Source organism: Acinonyx jubatus, chromosome C1 (genome assembly GCF_027475565.1).
Source record: "Acinonyx jubatus isolate Ajub_Pintada_27869175 chromosome C1, VMU_Ajub_asm_v1.0, whole genome shotgun sequence".
Classification (NCBI taxonomy): Eukaryota; Metazoa; Chordata; class Mammalia; order Carnivora; family Felidae; genus Acinonyx; species Acinonyx jubatus.
This window is the reverse complement of record NC_069381.1, coordinates 34023891-34048217: the sequence shown is the minus strand read 5'-3', so window position 1 is coordinate 34048217 and position 24327 is coordinate 34023891. Positions and strand designations below refer to the sequence as shown.

At 51.7% G+C, this 24327-nt stretch overlaps 1 protein-coding gene across 4 annotated transcripts in view; it reads right to left on the bottom strand.

The window, feature by feature from the left end:
• Nucleotides 1-24327, bottom strand: part of ST3GAL3 (ST3 beta-galactoside alpha-2,3-sialyltransferase 3) — a 198573-nt gene that overhangs the window by 1864 nt on the left and 172382 nt on the right. For 2 of the 4 annotated variants that reach the window (XM_027059410.2, XM_027059411.2), the window contains 6 exons: nt 22672-22735; nt 21772-21867; nt 21297-21483; nt 13071-13175; nt 4909-5055; nt 4566-4712 (listed from right to left, as the gene is read on the bottom strand). In XM_027059410.2, coding sequence (XP_026915211.1) covers nt 4566-4712; nt 4909-5055; nt 13071-13175; nt 21297-21483; nt 21772-21867; nt 22672-22735 — 746 coding nt within the window. The remainder of the gene's footprint in view (nt 1-4565; nt 4713-4908; nt 5056-13070; nt 13176-21296; nt 21484-21771; nt 21868-22671; nt 22736-24327) is intronic. The other 2 variants (XM_027059412.2, XM_027059413.2) reach the window with 1 other exon arrangement.

The following is a 24327-nucleotide window of genomic DNA, read 5'->3' as shown; positions in this document are numbered from 1 at the left end:
TTGTGGGTAAGCTTAGGAGCGCCTAGATGACGCAGTTGGTTAAGCGTCTGTGTGACCAACTCTGGATCTCAGCTCGCGTCATGATCTCACCGTTTGTGAGTTCGAGTCCCACATCGGGCTCTGCGTTGATGGCACAGAGCCTGCTTGGGATTCTGTCTCTCCTCTCTGCTCCTTCCCTGCTTGTGCTCTCTTTCTCAAAATAAATAAACTAAAACAATTTAAAAAATAAGAAAGAAGGAAAGAAAGAAAGAAAGAAAGAAAGAAAGAAAGAAAGAAAGAAAGAAAGAAAGAAAGAAAGAAAATGGATGCTTAGAGGAATGGTAGGGCCAGGATCTGAACAAATGTAGAAACTTACATTGCTCTCTGCTTATGTATCCCCTCCATCACCCCCAGCAAGAAGCAATCGATCTGATGGGTTAGTTTTAAGAACACCCACTGGGAATCACCAATGTTTGAAAGCTCAGTGGAAGACTGGACATTTTTTTCCTTAAGTTTATTATTTTTTTAGTAATCTCTATCCCCATTGTGGGGCCCACACTCATGAACCTGAAACCAAGGGTCGCATGCTTTTTTGACTGAGCCAGCCGGGTGCCCCAAGCCTAGACATTTTTTATGACGTTAAGGGATTATTCATTTTTTTAAAGGTGTGATAGCGGTATTGCAATACTTTTCAAAAAGCTCTTCTCTTTTAGAGAAAGTTACTGAAATATTCAAGGCTGAAACAATACAATATCAGAGACTTGTTTCCAAATAATCAGTGAGGAGGGGTGCATGAGGGGATAAATGGATGAAACACTGGCTATGTGCTGATAATTGAGGCATGTGGGTGACAGGTACTTGACAATTCGTTATTCTCTGTATTTATGAACATGTTTGACAGTGTCCATAATGAAAAAGCAAACAAAAAGGTGGGCTCTGGGGTGTAGCTCTCTTGAACCAGGAAATCCCTCCTCATTCTCCCTTCTATCAGACGGCATGGGAGCTTACCAGAACTATCTGCACTGTGTTGTCTATAGTATCTATGGGCTGGGGCAGAATTCTGGTGGTCCTGGGTCCCCAGCCTCAGCAGAACCCCGAATTCTGGAGGCAGCTGTCTTTCTGACAGCCCTTTTTGTCTTCATCTCTGGCTCCCCGTCCTTCAGCCAGTCATTAAACACCAGTGCTGCCCCAACCGCCCACACTTCTACCCTGTCGGCTCCCTGGGCGATTCCATCCATGCTGGCTTTGTATCTGAACAGGCAGCTGTGACCACAACTCACAAAAGGACGTTTCCAGACGGGGTCTCTCTGCTGGGTGGCACGGACCTCTGTGAGCCTGTGTAAGCCTCGGGCAAGCTGCTGCTCTGTCCCTCTCCTCCTCCTCGTCCACGCTCCCCGGGAGCACGTCCTATGCACCATGCCTGCCTCTCTGTCCTCTCTGCACCGCCTCTACTCACCGCTCAGCTAGCAGTCTAGCTCCTGGTCACCGGCCTTGGAAGCTGCTCTCCCCACCGTCCACGGGGCCCCCTCACTGGTGCAGCCACTGGCTATTTCCCAGTACTCATCTTGCTGGACTTCTCGACGGCATCCGACGTGGCAGACAGTCCATGAACGCTACTCCCTTGGTATCCGTGACCCTGCACCTTCCTATCGCTTCTGTCCTTTCACTTTTCTCCCCTCTGAACTCCTTTGACACCCCTTGCACATCCCCCAACATGCAATCCTTGCTCCACTGCCCTCCACAGCCCGCGTACTCCCGCTGGGCCTGGAGAATGGGCCCGTGGGCCAAGTGGAGGGGAAGCAGTGGTGGGGCCAGGGTGTTGCCTGGTTCACTTGCCTACTGGAGACACTAAAGGTGACAGCAGGGACCCTGAGCCCAGGCACCAGCATTTCCAGTGCATCCTCGTCTAGGACATTGGGAGGTAACAGTGAGAAGCAGGGGTAAAACATTAATATTGGTAATACTGGTGGACCTTTATGTGTGCTTACTATGTGCTAGGCCTTTTTTTTTTTTTTTTCTTTTAAGCATCACCACGTCTAATCTTCCCCCAAGGCAGTAGGTGCTGTCATTACCCTTTTTATTGGTAAGGAAAGGAAAGCACAGAGCCAGGCTCTGAACCCAGGCCATTTGATGTCATGGCTTGACCTCCTCAGTGCCCTGCATGAAGGGGGTGCGGCAGACGCCAGGAGCCTCAAGCCAGCCTGTTTCACAGGGCTGGGCGGGGGCGGTTGGGCCTGAAAACGGAGATCTGGCGCACCGAAGAAAGGGAACAGTCTCCACCAGAGGGCTTTTCAGGGAAGGTGCTGTCCCTTCTACCTTCTTCCCGTACCGAGGCAAGCCCAGGCCCTGCGGATTTAAAATTCTGTTTCTTTCTCTGTCTTCTCACTGACACTGAAAAGTTCCTGGTCAGGGGTGTTCATCTCTTGCCTAGACTGCTGTGACAGCCTCCCAGCTAGGTCTGTCTCCACCTAGTGCCCCTCATTTTTTTTTTTTCCATTACTTATTCAAATTCAAGTGAGTTAACATATAGTGTAGTATTGATTGGTTTCAGGAGCAGAACAGTGATCGTCACTTACATATAACACCCAATGCGCATCCCAACAAATGCCCTCCTTAGTGCCCATCACCCATTTAGCCATCCCCCCACCCACCTCCCCCAAAGCAACCCTCAGTTTGCTCTCTGTACTGAAGTCTGTGCCCCTGTATTTCATGCTGCCGGTGCAGTGGCCTACTATGCACTAATCTACAGCCTAAAATCCTTCCATGGCTCCTTCTGGCCTTCAGAGTAGAGTCCAAGCTCCTCACCATGGCACAGAAAGTCCTGAGTGACCTGGCTACTGCCCGTGTCTACAGCCTTTCACCCTCTGCCTGAAACGCCGACACAAAATTTACACAAAGGGAGTATGTAAGAGACCACAGATACGAGGAAAGAGAAGCCAGGAGACAGGTAAAAGCTGTGCCAGTGGTTCAGAATGGGTGCTGGCAGGGGACAAGAAAAGCAAGAAGATACATGAAGAGAGACAGATGGAAAGACCAACAGGCTCCTGGCAATCAGGAGGCAGGCTTGGAGCCAGTCATTGCTGAAGGTGATGGGGTCAGACAGACAGTTCTGGAGCTGTGCTGGACCTGAAATGGGCCCCCTATTCCTGAATCCCATTCCAGGCAACAGGAGGCCCAGCCGTAAGGCAGTTTCTGGTTTCCCAAGTCTCTCTTACATTCTTGCAATAACTTCCCATTACTTGAGGTGGCCCGAGTGAACCCCAAGCATGAAACAATACAGATGGCAACTGAAGCCACGGATGGGGGTGTCAATCTCCCACAGAACGTGTACGGAAAGAGAAGACTGTCCAGGATGGAGCCCTAGCGAATGCTGACTCTGAAATCAAGGACGCTGAGAAAGAGAATGAGAGAGACTGGCGAGCGAAATCAGAAGAACGCCAGAAATTACTGACTCCGAAGCCCGAGCAGGAAAAGTTTCAAAGAGGAAGGAGTAGTCAACATAAAGCATGTTTCTGAGAGGTCAGGAAACATGTGTCCACTGGATTTGGCAGCCTTGAGGTGAGTCACTGGTGACCTTAGTGGGAGTCATGGCAGGTGGAGGAGGAAGCCAGGCTGGGAGGGAGTGAGGAGTGCAGTGGGCACGAGCCAGCAGGAGCTGACAGAGTCCCTGCCGCAGCCTCCGTTTTCCCCGCAGGACAAGAGGGTGGGGGAGCTTTCAGGGAGGACAGGGCTCTGGGCTAGAGAAGGGCGCACCAATAAGCGGTGAGCAGAAGGACGGCTGGCTGAGATGGGAACCCCTACACTTATAGAATCTGCACAGATGGGAGGCGTCTTCCAACCCCCCCTCCACCCCTCATTCCCTTGTGGGATCAGAGAAGCTGCTCGAAGTGCTGGCCCAAGATGTGCAGGTTCCAGGCTGGCATCAGTGGAAGGCTGGTGGTGGAGGTAGAGGGAGTTGTAAGAGGGGCTTACGTGGGCCCTGGGTGTGAAGGCAGAGATGCCATCAGAAGAGGCTGACTGATGGCCTGGGAGACCTGGCATGCTTCTGGAACATTAAGGCAGCTGAATACAGGGATCACTTGGGAGGCAATGCTGGGCGATAGAGAGCTTCAGTGCTTTCCTCCGTGGGGGGAGGGCGGGGTGGGGAGCGGCAGAAGAGGTACAGGGACTGAGAGGCAATGTCTGTGGGTGGTTTGAGGGGGCACAAAAGTCCTCGGGGGGAAGGTAGGACTTGCAGTAGAGAAGACGGTCCTGAGCTGGTGCCAGGATGAGCATATGAGGGTTGGGAATAGCAAGGATGAGGCAGGTGCAGGACCAGGGCAGGGAGAGGGTCAGGGAGGGAAAGTTTGGGGAGAAGGGTGAGGAAAGGAGTGCTGGGTTCAGGGGCACAGAGGACGCTCGGTGGTCAGAGACCTGAATGCAGGGATGGACCTTCAGGGATCCAACTTAGCTAAGGGCAGGGCAGAGCCTTCTTGCGAGCTCTGGGCAGCCAGACCAGCTGCTGGCTCACCCCTTTCTGTTCCTTTGTGCTGGGACACCCCTCCATCGGCCCTGCCCAAGGGACTGCCCCCCAGCCAGCCCGGCACCTCTTTGATGGCCGCCATGCGCACGGTCTCATAGTAGTGCAGGGGTGCATTGGGTGTGCTCATGTCGTAGCCAAAGCCTGCAACCGCCACCTCATCACAGCCGTGTAGTGCCATGGTCACTGCCACACTGCCAAGGGTCGGGATGTTCTGGAGGGGAGGGAGGAAGTGTAGAATTCAGCTGGAGGACCGAGTCAGGCTGAGACCCTTAGTGACACTCATCAGAGCTGAGTTCCATTTCTGAGGAACAAGCCCTCTGCCCCTCACCCTGCCACCCCGTCCTCCCCTCCCACAGCATCTCTGACCCAGCTCCCCTCTGCCCTCTCCCGGGGCCCCACTCTCTCACCCCGCGGCCCATGAGGCCGTTGTTGAAGGGCAGTCCGATGAGGGTGAAGGCGGCCTCCTGGATGAAATACGGGTTGAGGATGCGAATCTCAGGGGGCTCCTTGGGCACTCGAGTGGCCACAGATTTCCAGAAGCCATCCGACGCACTCTGTAGACACAGCATAAGTGGGCATGAGCTGGGCACACAGCTTGCGATGGGGCCACGTGCGTGCGTGGCCAGACCCCAAGTGTGTACAGGCAAATGAGAAACAAGGTGGGGCCTGTGTGGAATAAACACCGTGGTAGAGGGATGACCTGGTGTGTGTGTGTGTGGCCGGGGGACACGGGATGTATGACAGTCACAAGAGGAGGTGGTGGGGAACAGAGAGCACATGGTGGGGCCACGGTGTATGATAGTGGACACAGAGTGAACTGCAGGGCAGGGGCACACAGCGTGGGGCACTGGGGTGTGCTGTTCCCGTCCGAGGGGATTCTTGGATCAGCACGAAGACCCAGTGGGCCAGTTGTCCCCTGCCCTTCGCAACTAGCTGAGGGGCCCACGAGGACCCTGCCCTCTCTCTTCTATCTGCTCTGCTGGGCTCTCCTCCTTTCCCTTCTGCTGTCTCCTTGCTTTCAGTCAACTGTTCTAAAGTGAACCTGAAAAATAAGGACAGAACGTGAGCTAGTAAGGCACAGAGGAACATAGTATGCCACTGATTAGCGGCGGATGACGTTAGGCAAGTCACAAGCTCTCTGAACCTCAGTTTCTTTAACAGCAAAGTGGAGATCTCAGAGAGTGCAGTCCCATATGGGAAAGGCATCAGCTCTGAAACGCGACATCCCAGCATCCATTCCAAGGCTACACCTTCATCTCCTGACTCCCTTCTTCCAGTTCCCAGCCCTGCATTTCTGTTCAGTACACGACCCCTTCCTGGTCTAGTCCCTGAAGTAGATCACACCAGCTCTCTTGTGAGCTCCCTCAGTCCCCTGCCCCCTTGCTCTTCGATTGCCCCAGCCTAGGGAAACCCTGAACTTGGGCTCAGTCCATTCACCCACCTTTTCCACCCTTACAACTGGGCTTCAGTACTGCTGGAGAGAGTCACAGTAATCCTGCAGACTGGAGGCATTACCAAGCCATGGACTCTAACCTACTATTTCAGGGTGTTTGTTATTCGCCTAGAAAACCTAAAACAATCAACTAAACTTAGAAGGCACAGAATAATTTAGGAATGGGATCTGTACTCCAACAGAAAACAGTCACCAGATACAATACAAAGGAGATCCCATCTGCAATCCTAACAAAATCATCAAAACTGAGTAATAAATTTAACTATAATTAAAAAAAAACCCACTACAATCCTTTATCGAGAGATATAAAAAGAGGACTTGAAAAAAAATTGGAGATAAACCATGTTTTTAGACTGGAAGGCTGAATATTAACACAATGGCACACCCTCCCTGATAAATGAAGGCCTAACAGAAGTCTAAGAAAAATCCCAACAGGGCTTTTGAAATTTACCAAAAGGATTCTAAAAACCCACCCAAAATATTCAACAGGTAAAATAGCCCCCAAATTTAAAAATTAGATATTAACAGGGGTGCCTAGGTGGCTCAGTTGGTTGAGCATCCAACTCTTGACTTTAGCTCAGGTCATGATCCCTGGGTTGTGGGATCGAGCCCCCTGTCGGGCTCTGCACTGAGCCTGGAGCCTGCTTGAGATTCTCTCCCTACGCCCCCTCCCCTGCTCATTCTCTCTAAATAAACAAATAAATAAGATGTTAAGAATATATTATGAAATTGCAATTATTAAGATATGGGATACATGTATAAGAATCTGTGTGTGACACAAAGATCCGTGAAACAAGACAGCCCAGAAGTAAGCAATATATATATTTGTTATCCTCTAAAGTATGTGTATGTGTGTGTATGTGTCTCTGTGTATGTATCCTGGCACTTTGTGGTGGAATGCACACCTAGGTAGAATTCTCCGGTATTGCTATAGGAGTAAAATTGGTAGAGCCTTTCTAAAAGACGATGTGAGGGGCACCTGGGTGGCTCAGTGGGTTAGGTGGCTGACCCCTAATTTCAGCTCAGGTCATGATCTCACAGCGAGATCTCACGTTGGACGCTGTGCTGACAGTGCAGAGCCTGCTTGGGATTCTCTCTCTCCCTCTTTCTCTGTCCCTCCCCTGCTTATATGCACGCTTTTGCTCTCTCTCAAAATAAATAAAAAATAAAAGGCAATCTGACAATATGTATCAAAAGCCTCAAAGTTGTTTTTATATCCGCTGACTGCAATATTTCTCTTCTAAAAGTAGTCAGAATGGTGAAGACCTTTGGAAAAAGGTGTTTATTACAGTGTTATTCATAAAAGTGAAAAAAAAAATCCAGAGGCTTACAACAGAGGTTCGATTAAATGATACATCTGTATAACTCAATGTTATAGACATCAGAAGTATGTTTTCTAAGAATTGTGTCACTAAGATGCACTGTAACTTATTTAACCAATCCGCTGTTGCTGGACACGGACCTGGTTTCTTCTGGTTTCTCCAGATCTGCTCTGCCTTCTGTGTTCTCTCTTCTACTATCCACCCATCTTCCAAACCAGAACATCAGGAATCCACATTGAATTCTTCGTATCTTCAGCCCATCCTGGCTTACTTGGTCATCTGCTTCTTTCAATTCTATCTTCTTAGAATCCCACAGACCCAAGGTCAGATACAGTACCCAGTAGGAAAGGGAAGTGTGGACATGGGCCAGATCTTACGCAGACCTGGGGAGGAACCGCTCCTGGGAGGGCCAGGTGTGGACTGAAAGGGATGGCAGGTGCCAGCCTGTGCCAGGCCCCTGTCCCCTCTGCGGAGCCTGGCAGGCTCCAAGAGTTCTTCCCCCGGGGTTTCTGCCCGTGCCTGTCCCCCACACGTGAAGAGCAGAGGGCACAGGGACTGCTTGGGAGAGCCAGGAACAGGCACAGCCTGGGGTGTGCGAGGCTCCAGGCTAGTTTTCACAGACATTACTTGATTTGTATCTCCTCCATTCTCCCCCACTTCACAGCTACAGATCCCAAGACAAAGTAGCATGCTCAAGGTCACACAAGTGGCTGGGCCAATACTCAAACCCGAGTGTCATAAAACCAAGATGGGCGTTCTTTCTCCACGCTATTTATCACCATCACTACCATTCCCACCTCAGGAAGTCTGGGGCCTGGAGCTGAGGAGGAATGAGACCTCCCCTCTGCCTCCAGCAGCTCTGGGGTGAGTAGGGGTCACCTGGTTGGTGCCCCACATCCCATTTCACGGAGGGCAGTGGGGCCCAGAGAGGCGAGGAAATGGTCTGGCTGGATCCAACTTCAGAATCTGGCTCTCTCCGTGACACCCTCTCTGAAACGTCTGAAGCCCCATATGTGACCACTATGCAAAACTGGCAAATGAGCTTATCACCTCAAACCCTCTGTGAAAATCTGATAAAAGCTTCAGCGGGGAGGAGGAGCAGCTGACCTGGCCACTTAGGTTTGAGGGTACTGAATGTGTCACATTTACTGGGATAAGGCAAAAAGTCTCTCTCTCTCTCTCTCTCTCTCTCTCACACACACACACACACACACACACACACACACACACACACCTCTCTTTTTGACTCCCTGCTCCCATGCAGCACAGGCCCAGCTCCTGATCTTGGCCTCTGCTCCCTGCCTCAGGGGAAAAATGTAGGTCCCACAGGGACAGGAGGCCTGCACTTGGTCTCAAGTCCCAGGGAGCCCTACGTGAGAGCCCTGGGAACTGGCATACGGAACAAGTCAGTGGCTCTGTTTTATTTTTCCCCATCTGTCACTGTCCTGAGGCAGAGTCTCCTTAGGAATTTCAGGGAAAGGAGGAACAACAAGACTAAGATATGATTTGGGTATTTCGGTGTTTCCCCAGCCATAAAATATCAAGTACCAGCCTGTCTCCTAAAATAGAAGCTATGGCTTCTCTTCTCAGAAAAACATATACAGGCACATACACATTACATTTTGCAACCCTTGCAGAGGTTCACAGAATCCCCGAACTCAAGGGATCTGCTGACTTCTGATTAAGAATCTCTGGTATCGTGGGGCGCCTGGGTGGCTCAGTCGGTTGAGCGACCGACTTTGGCTCAGGTCATGATCTCACAGCTCATGAGTTCGAGCCCCGCGTGGGGCTCTGCACTGAAAGGTGAGAGCCTGGAGCCAGCTTTGGATTCTGTGTCTCCCTCTCTCTCTCTCTGCCCCTCACCCACTCGCATTCTGTCTCTGTCTCTCTCAAAAATAAATAAACTTAAAAAAAAAAAGAATCTCTGGTATCAGGATGGGTTAAATAGGTGATGGGGATTAAGGAGGGCACTTGTGATGAGCACCAGGTGCTGTATGTAAGTGATAAATCACTAAATTCTACTCCCGAAACTAAATTTACACTGTATGCTAACTGGAATTTTATCTATCTATCTGTTTTGCTTTTAGACAATAATACAGGTATTTCTGAGGTCAGTTATGATCATTTGTTCCTTATTTTTTTTTAATTTTATGTAAATCCAAGTTAGTTAACATACCACTTACATGGAACACCCAGTGTTCATCCCGACAAGTGCCCTCCTTAATGCCCATCACCCATCTAGCCCATCCCTCCTCCCACCTCCCCTCCAGCAACCCTCAGTTTGTTCTCTGTATTTAAGAGTCTCTTATGGTTTGCCTCCCTCTCTGTTTTTATCTTATTTCTCCTTCTCTTCCCCCCGTTTTGTTTCTTAAATTCCACATGAGTGAAATCATATGATATTTAGCTTTCTGACTTATTTCCCTTAGCATAATACATTCTACTTCCATCCACATTGTTGCAAATGGCAAGATTTCATTCTTTCTGAGTAATGTTCCATTGCATGCATATACCACATCTTTATCCATTCATCTGTCGATGGACATTTGGGTCCTTCCCATACTTTGGCTATTGTTGATAGTGCTGCTATAAACATTGGGATGTGTGTGCCCCTTCGAATCAGCATTTTTGTATCCTTTGGACAACCAACTGGAATTTAAATAAAAACTTGGAAAGGAAAAAAAAAATCTCGGGTATCAGGTGAGAAGGGATGAGAACCCCATACCCACCAACGTCAAGGGGGCAGGTGGAAGCAGAGGCACCTGGGGGAGACCGAGAGGAACCATGAGACAGATAGGGATGCGAGTGAAAGAGCAGGAGCCTTGGAGTCTGGAAAACCAGGGTTCGCATCCTGATTCGACACGTGTGTGACCTGGGGGCAGTCACATCATCTCTTCAAGCCTCAACTTCCTCGGGCCTAACAGGGATGACAGGACCCACTTCCCAGACTGTTGTGAGGATTGTACGAGGTGCTATGCACTTTGCAAAAGCATCTGGCACCATGTTTGGCACATAGCGCGAGCTTAGTAAGTCTTGTCTATTATGTCTGTGAGCCAGTGTCACAGAAGTGGAGAGGCAAGGAGAGGGTGTGGTCGGAAACGCCGGATGCCACGCAGGCCAGTACACAGACACACACGCGTTCACACGGGGAAGCCTGCTTTTCCCTCTGGTTCCCTGCAGGAGGGCAGTGGGCGACGGAGCCTTCCCCCACTGGATGACCCTGCCAAGCCCGGCCCCACAACGCAGCCCTGTCCCAGAAGGCTTGCCCAAATTTGGCCCCAGGCCTCTCACAGCTCATTTCCCTGCCCCACAGGACACAACACAGAGGCCTATAAAGCCAGCCCATGACGCTGGCCCCAGAATGGTCAAACCTCTCCTCAAGGCCAGCTGTGGACTGCATTCCTTGTCGAGTCCCTCCCCCTCCAGGAATGTCCCTGCCTCAGTCAAGCCTGGACCCAGCTCATGGGTGTGCAGCCGCCAGTCTCCCGCTGATGCAACAGCCAGGAGCAATGGGGAAAGCTTCTGGGAAGAAGGTGCCTCCCTGGACAGGTCTCCTTCCACAGCCCCTTCCTCCCTCTCCCTCAGGAGATGAAAGATCTGGGAGTAGAGAGGCTGACCTTGGGCTGGTGTCCCGCGGCCCAGAGCAGGATGGGCGCACTCACTCGGGCTCCCGGCTGCTATTGCCTTGGGACAGGCTACCCCCTCTCCCTGGGGTCACCCCAACAGCTACCAGGTCTGCCCACCTCCACCTTCAATTCCTTCCCTTCCCTGCACAGGTCTGACCTGCACACTCTCAGGAGGACTAGAATGTTCAGTGGCTTTCCACTGCCCACGGAGACAGCCTGTCAGGATAATTCAGCGCGTGGGTCTGGTTTTTGCTTTTGTTTTCCTAAACCAACAGGAATCTGTAACTCAGTGGAAAAGACAGGGTAGTATACAAAAACCTCAACACATGGTAGGATGATTATAATGTGAGCAAGAGCCAAAAAAGAGGCTTAGAATACCTGCTGTGCTTATTTAGAATACAGAGGAGACATACCCCGAAAATGTTCACACACATGGCATATAAAATGGGAGGGAGGGCAAGGTGACACAGGAACAGAACTAGAAGCAAAATGAAGAGCTCGAAAAGAAGCTATTTACAGATGCAGATACTTCAAAGCTAATGATTGCAAATCACAAAGATCACAAATACTTGGGTGCCTGCTAGACATAAACCATGTTCTTTTTGTGCAGACATATTCTATAGTATTCCAGACAACCAACCCTCAAAACGCAGATTACAGTCATACAAAAAGAGACCTTCAAGAGCATGTGGTCCAGTCCCCTGCTGAAGAAACCCAGGCCCAAGAGGCTTGTTTTCTTATCCAGTCTATTTCCCCTGAGGATCCACTACCACTGTTCTTCCCCAGCAACCCAAACCTAGTGATCCATCTCCCGTGACCTTGCCCTCTCCCTCCTGCCTGGGGACTAAGCAACTACCAAATCTGCAGCTTCTGCGCTGGTTCACCGTGCGACCATACGCTTCCCACCTTCAAGCTTCACCCCACCCTGCTTGCGGCCTGAGCTGCCCCAATTATTCTGCAGGTCTGTTTTTGAACCCTTAACTGCTCACTCTGTGTTCCTGGCCTATGTTTTTATCCTATCTAAGTCTTATTATCCTCGTCTATAGAGTAGGGGAAATAAGAATAGTTTCTGCTTCATGGCATTTTGGGGCTATGACAATGAAGTCACACGTGTCATATGTCTGGTGACAAGTCAGCTCTTTGGCTTCTGCTATTGTTTAGTCCACAGGATGAAGTCCGAGCTCCTTGACGTGACCTTTATACCAAAGACCCGTCACAAGACCCTTCACCGTCTGTCCTCTGCCTACTCAGCCTCATCTGCAGCCCTTGCCCCCCACATACATGCAGGCCAGCCCCATCGCTTGTGGGGCCAGGGACAAAATTTCAAATGGAAGTCCAGATACCACATGTCTGAATCTTGGATTCTAAATATTTGAGAGTTATAAATCAAGGTACCAAGCTGTTAAATAAAAATATATTCTCTTCTCCCTTGAAAAACCACCTGGGGACCCAGGTTTGAATTTAGAATCCGGCCTCCTGCAGATCTGTGCCGAGCCGTGGTGCTGTGAGGAGAGACAGCCCCAGCCCGGCTCCCTTCTCTCTCCACTCCCATCCCCACCCCACACCACGAGAAGCGTTGTGCACACGTGAGCAGACTCCCCAGCCTGCACCTCCACCTCCCTGCAAACAGCCCTCCTTGGGCTTAGGGGTCTGCACAGGGAGGTGGATTCTGTCTTTAGGAGGAAGGAAGTGGACTGACCACTGCTAGTGCAAGAAATTCTGAGGTCTCTAGCAGCTGGTAATGGTCTAGCGCTTGGGGATGCGCCTGCGGGGGGCAGCTCCCTCTTGGCCTGCTTACTCCTCTTCACTCCATGGCAGGGATGTGGCAGGAGGAGAACCAGGTGCCCTCCCGCCCCGGTACAGGGGCACTGCACTCATGTCACACACCAGTTATACTGAATTATTTTTAATTCACCAACTGTACCACACTCACTACCAGTGCTCTTCTCTGTGCCCCAAACTTCATCTACGATCTCCAAGAGGCTGAGACAGGCAGCTGGTTAGGGTCCAAGGCAAATTTACTTAAGTGTCCTGGAGGCTGAGAAATGGGGTGGCTGGACCTTCCCGCCCAAGTGGCACTTGCCCTGTGCCCAGGCCCCGTGCTCTCCCTGACGCACTCACTCCTGGGCCCTTGCCTGGCTGAATCTCGCTTCTCAGAAGGGGACCGTCACCTGCAGGGGGAGCACACTGTGTCCAGCGTCGCCACGTGTACTGTCTTGCTCGCTCCTGAGGGCAGTCTGACAGGGAGCCACACGGGGAAGCTTTTCCTGTCCCCACTGTACAGAAGAGGAAAAACGAACCCCGAAGACATGGGCTGAGGCAGAGGAATCATCGTTCCCAACACCGAACCCAGCACTGCTTTGCCAACCTTGCCCGCACCAAAGGAGTATGGGGGGGGGGGGGCGGCCGTGAGGACGGCTGTGAGGACAGCCATGAGGACAGCACTCCTTCACGTCACCGAACTATCATTTACATAATAGACCCCTCAGGTTATATTTGGGTTTGGCCATTATTAAATAACACTCTAATAACAATCTTTGTGTGCCGATCTGTCCTTCCTTTGGGTAATGGCTATTGGTGCCAAATGTCATTTCCTTTCCAAAAATCTTGTCCCCATTTATACTCCGACCAGTAGCCTCTGAGAGCACCTGTCACTGAACTCTTGCCAGAATCACGTATGATCATTTAAACATGTTCTTTAAAGATGTGGTGGGTGATAATGGCATCCTGTTGTCTACACATGAATTTCTCTGACTGCCAGAAGGTTAAACATATTTTTGTTACTAGTTATATTTCCTTCTGTGTGATCTGCTCAGTCTCCTGCCCTTTATCTGCTGGGGTCCTAATGGTTTTCTTGTCAACTTTCATAACAATAACCATTTGTCTGTCATATTTCCCAAACACACTTTCCAAGGCTCTGTGGCATCCAGTCTCTTCATTGTTGTGAATTCAGTTTAAATTTTCATATATTATCAAGTCTCATTTCTCCTAGCGCGTCCACCCCTTGAAAGTTCTTTTCCCTCCGGGGATGTGATTTCTATTCTACTTACTTCAAAGTTCCCTTTGGTTGTATTTTTATATTTTACTTTTTAGTCCATTTGGAATTTATCTTGATGTGTGCTTTGAGGAGAGGGTCAAAAAAACCGTTTTGAAAGCTATATTTGGAAAAAGCAATGGACAGAAATAGGAGTCGGCTTGGGGCCGACTTCATGAGGTTGACAGACAACTGAAAGAGGCAAAGCGCCAGGCACCATGCAGTTCTCATTTTTTTTATCAAGGACAGTGATCTTGACCTGCAAAAAGAAGATCAAACATGGCTAAAGGAAAGAGAGGCCCCAGAGAAGCAAGAGGAGAGCAAGGGTCTGGATCTAAAAGAACAACCTCCCAGGGCCATGAAAGGGGGAGGCAGCCCAGCCAAGAGGAAAGAGTCCTGACTGAGGGTCAGAAGACTTGGGTTGGAATCCTGACTCTTCCAGAGGTTCCTGCCTTACTCTGGGCCTCAGTTTCCACATGTATTTATTCATTTATGTGTGGCCAACTGTGTTTAAGACATTGCTGGAGGCGATGGACTTACAGAGACAAACCTCCTGGTCCCGGTCCTCTGGGGGCTTGTAAGAGTTGGCAGGGCAGTGACCCCTCAGGCGTAACAGAGGGAGGAGTGTTTCGGTGGGGACTCTGAAGAGAGGCATCTATGACAGCCTCACGAAGGGGAGCAGGTGAGGCGAGGAGGTGGGATATAGGATCTCTCTATTCCGGCACAGCCAGAGTGGAGGGTGTATGTTGGGTGCAAGAAAGAGGGGCAAGGACAAGGAACGGGTCGGCAGGGGCCAGGTCATGGGCGCTATGCCACAGAGCCTGGTTTTATCCTGCAGGCCAGTGGTTCTCACAGCTGAGCCTGTATCCAAACCTCCTGGAGGGCTCATTACAACAGACGGCTGGGCCTGCCCTCAGAGGTTCTCATTCACCAGGCCAAAGGTGGGGCTCCAAATGCATTTCGGACAAGTTTCTAGGTGATACCCATGTGTGGGCATAAGAAGGCCCTTTGAGGGTGGCAACATGTAGGCAAAGGGAACCATTAAGCAGGAGAAGGAACCAACCAGAGGGACACTTGAGGAGGATTCTTTTGGACACAGATTTGGAGAACAGACTGGAGGGTGACTGGACTGAAGGCAGGGAGATAGGAAGCTGCTGAAATAAGGCAAGTGAGGTTATTTTTAAAGGGGGGAAATCCCAGATTTGGAGACTGAATGAATACAGAAGGCAAAGGAGAAGGAGGAATGAAGCATGCCTCCCAGGAGTTTGGCCACGAGCCTGTAAGACCAGGGACTATCCCCGCAACTCGGTACTGTGCCCGGTTCACAGCAAATGCTCGCTGGGTATCTGCTGACAAGTTGTTCCTTTAAAGGGAGGCAGAGGTTGAGTCCACTGGATTTGGAATCAGGTCGCTGCCAGCAGAGAGACAGGTCTGGAAGCTGGACTGGAGAGGGTGGGGAAATAGAAGGGGAAGACATGGACAGGCATCGTGGAGAGGTAATGACTCTTTCTGGAAACCTGAAAAGGAAGGAAAGACAGAGGAGGAACACAAAGCAAAGAGGGCTTTCACTTTTAAGGTGAGAGAGACCTGAACAAAATTACGTGTGTGAGAGGAGGATCCAGTAAGAAGTGAGAAAAGAAGTAAAGGAAGATAGTTCCTGGGGAGGCGGGACAAGACGGCATCCAGAACCTGGGAGAAAAGTGACCTTGGATGCGAGAGGCACAGAAAGCATAGTGAGGGAAGCCGGGATGGATGGGGAGGCAGGTAACTTCATACACTGGAGGCTGGGAAGTCCAGAGTTCTTGATTGCTGACCACCTTTATTCTCCCTGTGGAGTAGGGTGTGAGACTTCGGCTTAGGACAGGGATGGAGGTGTAGTGGAACTGAAGACGGTGGTGAGTAGGCTCCGAGAGGAACGACGGCCAGGGACAGGACACAGGGGTGGCAAGTGGCATCAAGATGCTGGTAAGGTGGGGCACCTGGGTGGCTCAGTCAGTTAAGCAGCCAACTTCGGCTCAGGTCATGATCTCACAGTTCGTGAGTTGGAGCTCTGCATCGGGCTCTACACAGACAGCGTGGAGCCTGCTTGGGATTCTCTCTCTCCCTCCCTCTCGGCCCCTCCCCAACTTGTGCTCTCTCAAAACAAATAAACTTTTAAAAAAAGACGCCGGTAAGGTAACACCACTATGTCAGCTCAAGTTTCTCTCCATGGGGACTCCCTGGCAGTGGACTGGCTGGACGAGATAGTCGTGGGGAGGGGGAGTTGTCAGGCCAGGGAGACAGCACATGAAGCCTGGGGCTGCGTGTGATTTTGGTGATTGATTGGAATTGGCTGAATGAATGAATGAATGAATGAGTGTTACATGTTATGATTACACAAGATACCTCCAAATGCAACCCTCCCACTTACTATTACTTGTCGCCTGGCCTTGTAGGGTTGTTGACATGTCTGGCTGATGCACTGCTTGTAAATCGTGTGGCCCAGAGCCTGGGGTGTGGAAGAGCTCAGTAAACGGCAGCTCTTATTCTCGTGGGCCGTGACAGGTGGGAGCTGATTGATGGAGGATTCTATGCAGCAGGGCGATGTGGCTGAGCTTATTTCTTAGGAAGACCCCTGAAGCAGTCAGAGCTGGGTATGACTTCAGTTCTTCCACTCAGCTAGCTGTATGAGCTGGAGCAAGCAACTCATCCTCCCTGTGCCTCAGTTTCCCAATCCCCCAAATGGGGGCAGTAACAGAACTGATCTAATAGGATTGTTACGAGAATAAATTCAAAGGAGGCTGGCAAACTGGAGAGCGTAACACGTGACAGCTGTGACAAGGGTGGCGGAAGCCGGAGGAGGCAGAGGAAGAGGAGAAAGGAGGACGAGGAGAGAGGCAGGAAGAGGGGAGAAGAGAAGGTGGCACAGTGATCATACTGATTATGAGGCTCAGTAACCAAGAGGTCACCGATGACAGTGACGAGAGGAGCAGGGGGTGAGACGGCATGAACCCCAATCCCTCAGCACTTTCTGTCTGCGCGCAGAGGAATAGCAGTTAGCATGTGGCCGAGGGGCCGAGCATGGAGGCCTCCTGGCCCTCAGGGCAGAAGAAGAATGAGCCACCAGAGCTGGCTGCAAAGGAAACAGTGTCCCAGGAGAGCTTGTCTCTGAGGCCTGGCGGGGAGATGGTTGCTGGTTCAGCAGAAGCCTAGTCACAGCAGGAGGAAGCCACGCTGCGTGCCAGCCTCAGCACCCTTTCCAGGTGCCCTGTGCGGAGTCGCCCCTGACGTGAGGTGATGTCCACACTGAGCTCCTAAGGCTCGGCATCCCTCCCAGGTCTGGAACAGCATACAGGCTTAGGTGCAGATGGACATTCAGTCCCCATCTCGGGCCCAGTCCAATACGGCCTCATAGGCAGGGACCTGGTGGCCCTGTTTGCCCTGTGGATTTCCTAGACTATTAGCCCACCCCTGCTGTCTCTCCCAGGAGGCCCTGCGTCTCCTGCCTCAAGGCCTGGCCTCTGACCCCTGCTTTAGGTCATCTCCTAGGTCAGACCCTACAGCCTAGACAGACAATGCTTCATTCCCTAGTGCAACTGGGCTTTTCTACTGGCACCAATAATTAATAGATAGATAGATAGATAGATAGATAGATAGAAGTAGCATTAATCATTGCTACAGATAGCACTTGCTAAGTGTCGAGCACCAGGTCAGGTGCTTCTATATTTTATCTGGTTAAATATTTAAAACAACCCTGAACAATGGGAAGGATTACTCCTGTTTTATGGATAAGACTAAATCTAAGGGGCCTGGGTAATTTGCCTAAGGTAACCCAGCTAATCCTTTGCCTAAGGATCTAAATTTAAACCCAAGTCTATATGACTCCAAGGCCTGATCTGCTTTCCCCTCTTAAGCCATGTTGTCTTCCCAAATTCTGGATCCCAGTCCTCTCTTGTGCATGAATGCGGGACCCTGGCTGGCCTTAGGCCCCTCCCCCCTTCCCAAGGCCTGAGCTACAGCTGGGAGGTTGGGCCTGTGTCCAGGCTGTCCAGGGGCCAACCCCCTAGCCCATCCTCTGTCCCCCTCCTGGGCTGGAACCACACCCATTCCAGCCCAACCTAGGTCTCAGGGCCTCGCTGAACTGACAACCAGTCAGAGGCCCTGCAGCAATGAGGCCAGCTTTCCAGTTTCAGGACTGAGGAGGGGGACGGGGAGGAGGTGGCCAAAGGGATTAGGAAGGCAGTTCCTTTCTGGGTTACCGGGCATTCTGGGGCATGGGAAAGGGAGGCTGGTGGAGGCAGGAAGAATGGGGCCTGAGTGACTGCCTCTCACATGCCCTGTCCTCTCCAGACCCCACAGACAATGGACGGAGCACCTCCAGCCTTCATCAAGCATCAGGAGGGTGCTCAGTGACAGCACCTACTACATCGCATTACAACTCTAGTTTCGGGCCTGTTCCCACTAGACCGTGAGAGACAGGGAGCAGCATGGTGTCAGCACACAGGACACCTCAGTGACGCCTGGCAAATGAGCGCGTGGCGAGATGGAGTGAGGTGTGCCTCTGAACATTTCACAAGAGCTGGAGGCTGCCCTGTCCCACCATGGCCTGACATACACCTGCACCTCCGTGTCTCCAGACCTCATCTTCCCCACTCAACAGTCCACTGGTGTTCCTCTGAGCTGCCCTGAGCATGGCCTGCTGGGAACTCCTCCAAGCTTGCTGGCTGGCTCAGGGCTCCTGCAGGCTGGGAGATAACGAGCCTTGTGGTAACTTGTCTGGAACTTGTAGTGCAACTGTCCAGTGAATGAGGGAACTAAATGGCCACAAACGGTGACAAGAGAAGTTCCCATATGGATGAAGACAGTATGGCCAGCTTTAGCACAGGCTGTCTTCTGGGTTGTCCAGTCTTCCTTTCCGGTCTTTCCTCTCTCCAGACCCCATCATGACTCCTGGGTACCAGAAAGTTCCACCCACTGAGCAACTTGTTCACATAGCAAGCGGCAGGCAGCAGCCGTGACCGAGGCCTGACACTTGTTCCAGCACTGCCCAGCCAGGCCTTGGCTCCTAAATGCAGAGCTGCCTCCTGCCAGAATTCTACAGGTGAGGCTCCCGGCAGGTGCAGAGAGTTCCCCAGTAGCCCAGAAGCTGCATGGCTGGAAACATTGCTTCAGGAGCAGGACAAGCCTGTGGTTGGCACCAGATGGGGAGGCCCTGGAGAAGCAGCCTCTCCCACATTTACCTGGGTCTCAGATGCCAGAGAAGTGGAGTAGCGTGTGGGAGAGGTCCTGTGAACTCATCGGCCCTGGGCTTGGAGTAGGGACGGGTTCTAAAGGACAGGCTTCTTGGGTCACCAGGAAGTGCTAGGGCGGGTGAAGCCATGGGCACTGCTGGCCTCCTCTGGCAGCTCACTCTAAAGGCCCAAATTATCTTTGACTTTGGAGCCAGGGAAGGATCACAGAACTTCAAAGGACTCCTCCCTGTCCCTTCTCTCTTCTCACTCACCCCTACCAACCCTGGGAATGAGTTCTCACTAACACAAGGCCAGTCCTACATCTCCAGGCACGGCCAGGCCAGGTCAGGACACAGACATCCACCAGAGTGACCATGAGCCTGAGCACAGCCCACACTTCCTCATCCCAACTGCTCTAGTATCTTGGATCAGACTGCAGCCTGGGCCAGGCAAGGTGGTAAGCTCCTCAGAGTCTTCCTGGGAACAGTGAGGCCCTAAGTGGCTAGAGTACAGTGAGTCTCTAATTGGCTGCCTTCCTTTTCTTCTTTCTTTCCTTACTTCTGTGGATGAACTATAAAAGCCTTGAATTAACTGACCTTGTTGTTCTCGGAAGGAACATGTAAAAACAACCCACCTGGCTGCCCTGACCCACCTCCTTCGCCTGGCCTCCTGGTCTGCTCAGCAGGAAGCAGGATCTGGTATTTGAGCCAATTCCAGATCATTTATGATGACTGCGCATTGAGGGGTTAAAAAAAAAAGCCAGTGGGATCAGGGCCCTGCCCTCCAGGAGCTCCTGTGACAGGTGTCCATGGGCAGAGGAAAGGATGTGCCAGGAGGGGGTGGGCAGATGGTCAGAGGCCAGGGTGGGAAAGCAGCCCCCAGCTGCCCTGGAGTTCACCAAGGTGAACCAATTCCCTCCCGTTTCCCCTTAGAAGTGCCTACCTGTGACCCCAATTCTGTTGCCTTCAAGGCAAAGAGAAGGGCTCTCAGGACACTAATATCCAAGCCATGGTTCTAAAAACAGAGGGGTGCTCCTTCAGCCCCATTCTCTGCCTGGTTTGCATGGGCAGTGGGCCTTCTTGGAGCTGGAGCCGGCGCCGGCTGAAGCCAACCCCTTCCTCCCCTTTGGGGAGCCAGGCTAAACCCAGGGGAGCCTGCCTGTCTCATTCAGCTTCCCCTTCCCCACTGTCCCACCTACCTGAATTTCTGGACCTGACTTCTGTCTTCTCTCTCGCTTGCTACCTACTTGACACTGCCTGCACTTGGCCTTGCTTGGGAAAGGGCTGTGGAGTTAAACCAAATTGCACTGAGACCTCCATAGGAAGGTTAAGCTGTTCCCACCTCCCAACTTGCCTCTAAACCTCCAGAAAGAACAACTAGGTATGCGGAGGCCATCTGTCATCATTCTCCTCGCATAAGAGGCTTGGGTATTGGAAGACGAATGGCCTGAACTCTGCAGTACTCCTCCCCTGGGGTGGCTGGTGATAGCCGGTTGAGGGGAGAGGGGGGAACGGGCCTGGACAAGTTGGCAGGCATCCCTGTAGGTCCCGAGCTGTGAATGGAGGACTCAGGAGGGGATTCCGTGGGTGGTCCACCAAAAGAAGCAGTCACCCTACTTGGCCACACAATCCCCTAGAGAAACGGGCCTGGGGCCTAGTCTGCCTAGGACAAGGAGTACAGAATCTGATCATTCCTGGAGTAGAACCAGACTCAGTGGCAGCTGGGGATCTAACTGCAGGTCAGCAGTACAAGTACAAAGCAGAGAGAGGTGGGACTTATGGGCTTGGGAACTGGCACCCTCAAGCTCACTGAGGGGTCTGCTGTCCCTGCAGAATGGCCCCAGGGTCCAAATAAGGCCTTCCTCCCTTGGCTGGGAATGAGGGTGGATCCACATGAGAGTCAGAGTGTGAGGGGGCTTGGGGAGGCCACTACAAGGGCAGGGCAGGGCAGGGCAGGAGAGGATGAATATTAGGAGTGATGCTGGGGCTAGCCAGAAAAAAGCGTTCCTTCCAGGGGGTCCTAAGGCCAGGGAAGGGCCTGCAGGGAATGCTGGAGAGGGACTCTGAGTCTGGCTGAGAAAGAACTCACAGGCTGACCTGGAAGCCAGGCAAGGCCAGGGCAAAAGGGGAAGGAGCTGGCGTATGGGAGCTTACCACTCTCTCCTTGTAGACAATGTACTTCAACCACTTGAAGTCCTGCCACTTGAAGCCAGCGAGGACAAAGAGAGAATCACGTTCGTATTGTTCGGGCCGCTGCATGGCGCCCTCAGGGTAGGTGATGCGCAGTGTAGTTTTGCTGCCCACGTCCTTTTCAAAGCCTTTCACGGGTGCTGAGTTCAGTCTACAGAGAGCAGGCCCAGTCAGAGCCTGCCTTGAGCTCACTGCATGTAGTCTGTGGGCTTGTGTTTGGGAGGTACTATGACCCCGGAATTCCCCAGGGGCAGAAAATGGGGAGCCAGGTCACCTGGAGTCACCTAGCTTTTGGAGCCCTTCAAGCCAGGGTCCTTCTTGAGGCTTCTGCTGACCTTAGCCCAACTGGCCAGATGGCCAGATGGTTCTCAATGGACTCAGGGACCAGGGTTTGGGCCAGGACACTCAGGTGCCTGAGGCACTGCTTTGGGGAGCTCACCTGACCACAATGTCATAGTCATCAATGCGTGACCCCAGAGACTTGTTGGCAAGGACACCTCCATTGCCCACGATGATGCAGCGGCGACAGCTGAGGCTGAGGGGAGAGAGGCAGAGGTCTCTGAAGAGCTGTCCGCTAGGTCTCCTTCTCCCTACCCCTTTGGCCCTTAGCCCCATGCTTTTGGCCGTGTGCAGGCTGGAATGGGGGAAGAGCAATGGGCTTCTGGCAGCATTCTGAGGCCAAAGGCATACTGTGGGTAGTTAGGTCACTCGCGACTCTCTGACATACCTAGTCCCAGATACTCTCCAGGAAAGCGTGGGTGTGGAAGGGGCAAGGGCACTAGTTCTGGGGTGGTGAGGAAGGAGCCTCTGGTAAGATGGCCTTCTAGGCTAAAGATTCCCCAAGGGTTAGTGGAGTTCAGGAGAGAGGGCAAAGTGTGCTGAGTTTGAAGGCTGTGCCAGAAAAGCAAGCAGAGAGGACAGGCCTGGGGGCACCAGGACCCATGGCTGGGCTTATTTTCAACTTAGAAGCCCCCATGCTTCCAGTAGCCACCAGAGAGCCCTATGCATTTTGCTTCCCCCACCTGGGGCTTCCCTCACCCAGGGCCCACTGGCTTCAGCACTGTCACCGCCCCCTGCATTTAAGCCATGGCATCTTCCGCTACCAACGCCACCCAGGCCCTCAGACCTCTGATGGCTGAGGACTGAAATATCTTGCCAAGTGCTTTCAGTCCATGGGGTGCAGGCCCGCTGGAGGGCCTCGCTTATCTGCTCACCACCCCCAGCATATGTGCTGTGCCTGCATGTGAGGACACGATACCCAGGGAAGTCTGGCTGGACCTCAACACCTCTGCACATGCCAGGCAACTGAGGGCAGGAGGCTGGGTAGCAAGTGGCTCACCTGTCCAAGGCAGGGGTCAGGCGGTACTCTTTGGTGACTGACAGGATGGCTTTGATCAGATTGTCTGTGGACAGAGGAGGGAGGTTATTGTTAGAGGGTCACTGACGTCCCCATGAAGTGTTTGTGAATGACGTTGGAAGCACATGCTACTGCGTAGGTTGGAGGTGGATAGGAAGGTGGGGAGAGGGGACTCTGGGCACAAGGTTGGGCTGGGCCACTGGCCTAGCTTTCTCCCTGATGAACAAGATGGAGGCAGGGGTACAGGCAGGGACACTCAGCTCTGCCTGGAGCCGGTCCCCAGCGCTGGCATGCAGTTCCTCCCCTCAGGACTCCCCAGCCCTTCCTGGGAAGTCTCCTCTGGCTTTCAAAGGCTCTGCAGTCAGGTCCCAGGACATCCCCAAGCCCAGGACCTGCTCAGAGACAGAGTACACGCTGGACTCACCTCTGTGCCCTGACTGAGCAGACACCAGAGAGCAAATGAGGAGACCACCAACGCTGAAGAGCTCAAGTCTGCCCAGCCAGCTCCCGACTCAGACCCCTTTGCCTCACCCTCTGATATGGTCTTCCCCTCACTTCTCCCCCAGTACTGCCCATCTCCAACCTTGGTCTTGGTGGGCTGTCTCTTCCTACTTATCTTCCCTCTTCAACCTCTGAGGCCTGACATCTGCCCATCTGCACTCCACTCAGGCTGCCCCCAGCAAGGGCCCAGGACCTCTGTGTTCTCAGATCCTGTGACCACTATTCAGATCTCATTCTTCTTGGCCTCTCACTGGCTTTGGCCATGGTCATTGCTCTCCTTTCAAACTCTAGCATAATGAGAACATTATAATATACTGTATAATGATACTGGCTTTGGAGTCCAATCCTGGCTTGTGCTACTTCAGGGCTCCGTGACCTTAGATAAATCACTTACTTTCTGTGTGCTTTAGTTCCCCATCTTTCAAACGAAGATGGTAATTCCTACTCTGCAGAGTCATTAGGAAGATAAAAAGATAATGTGCACAGAGATCTAAAGATAAAGTAAGTAAATCGGTACAACCGTGGTGAAGACCATCTTAATAACATTAAGCAAAGATGTAGATGTGCACAGACTAAGATCTTGCAGCTCTCCTCCTAGGTAGATAGCATCAGAACACTCGCTCATTTGTTTAAGGAAACCTGTACGAGAAGGTTCACTGCAGAACTGTTTGTAATAGCAAAATGTGGGAAGCAACTGAAAAGCCCGACAAAGGAAAACAGATTAAACATGGTACACAGAATACTACCCAGCAGTAAAAATACATAAACCAGTGACCTTTGGCTTTGGGTACTCATACAGATATGCCTGTAAAGCATAAGCAAAAAAGTCAATTTGAAACACACACACACACACACATATACACACACACACACACACACACACACAACACAGAGTATTATTTGTAAAGTGTAAAAACATGCAAAAACGATATCAGATTTTCAATGGATATATAAATATGTCACAAAAATAGATAAAGAGGCATTGAAACGATAACCCCCAAACCAGGATAATGGTCTCCTGGAGAAGGAGGAGAATGGAATGGGAAGGGATACACAGAGCTTTAATTGCATCTCCTGTTTTATTTCTTAAGCTGGGTACACATTGCAATGTATTCACCTTTATTCTTTTCTATATGC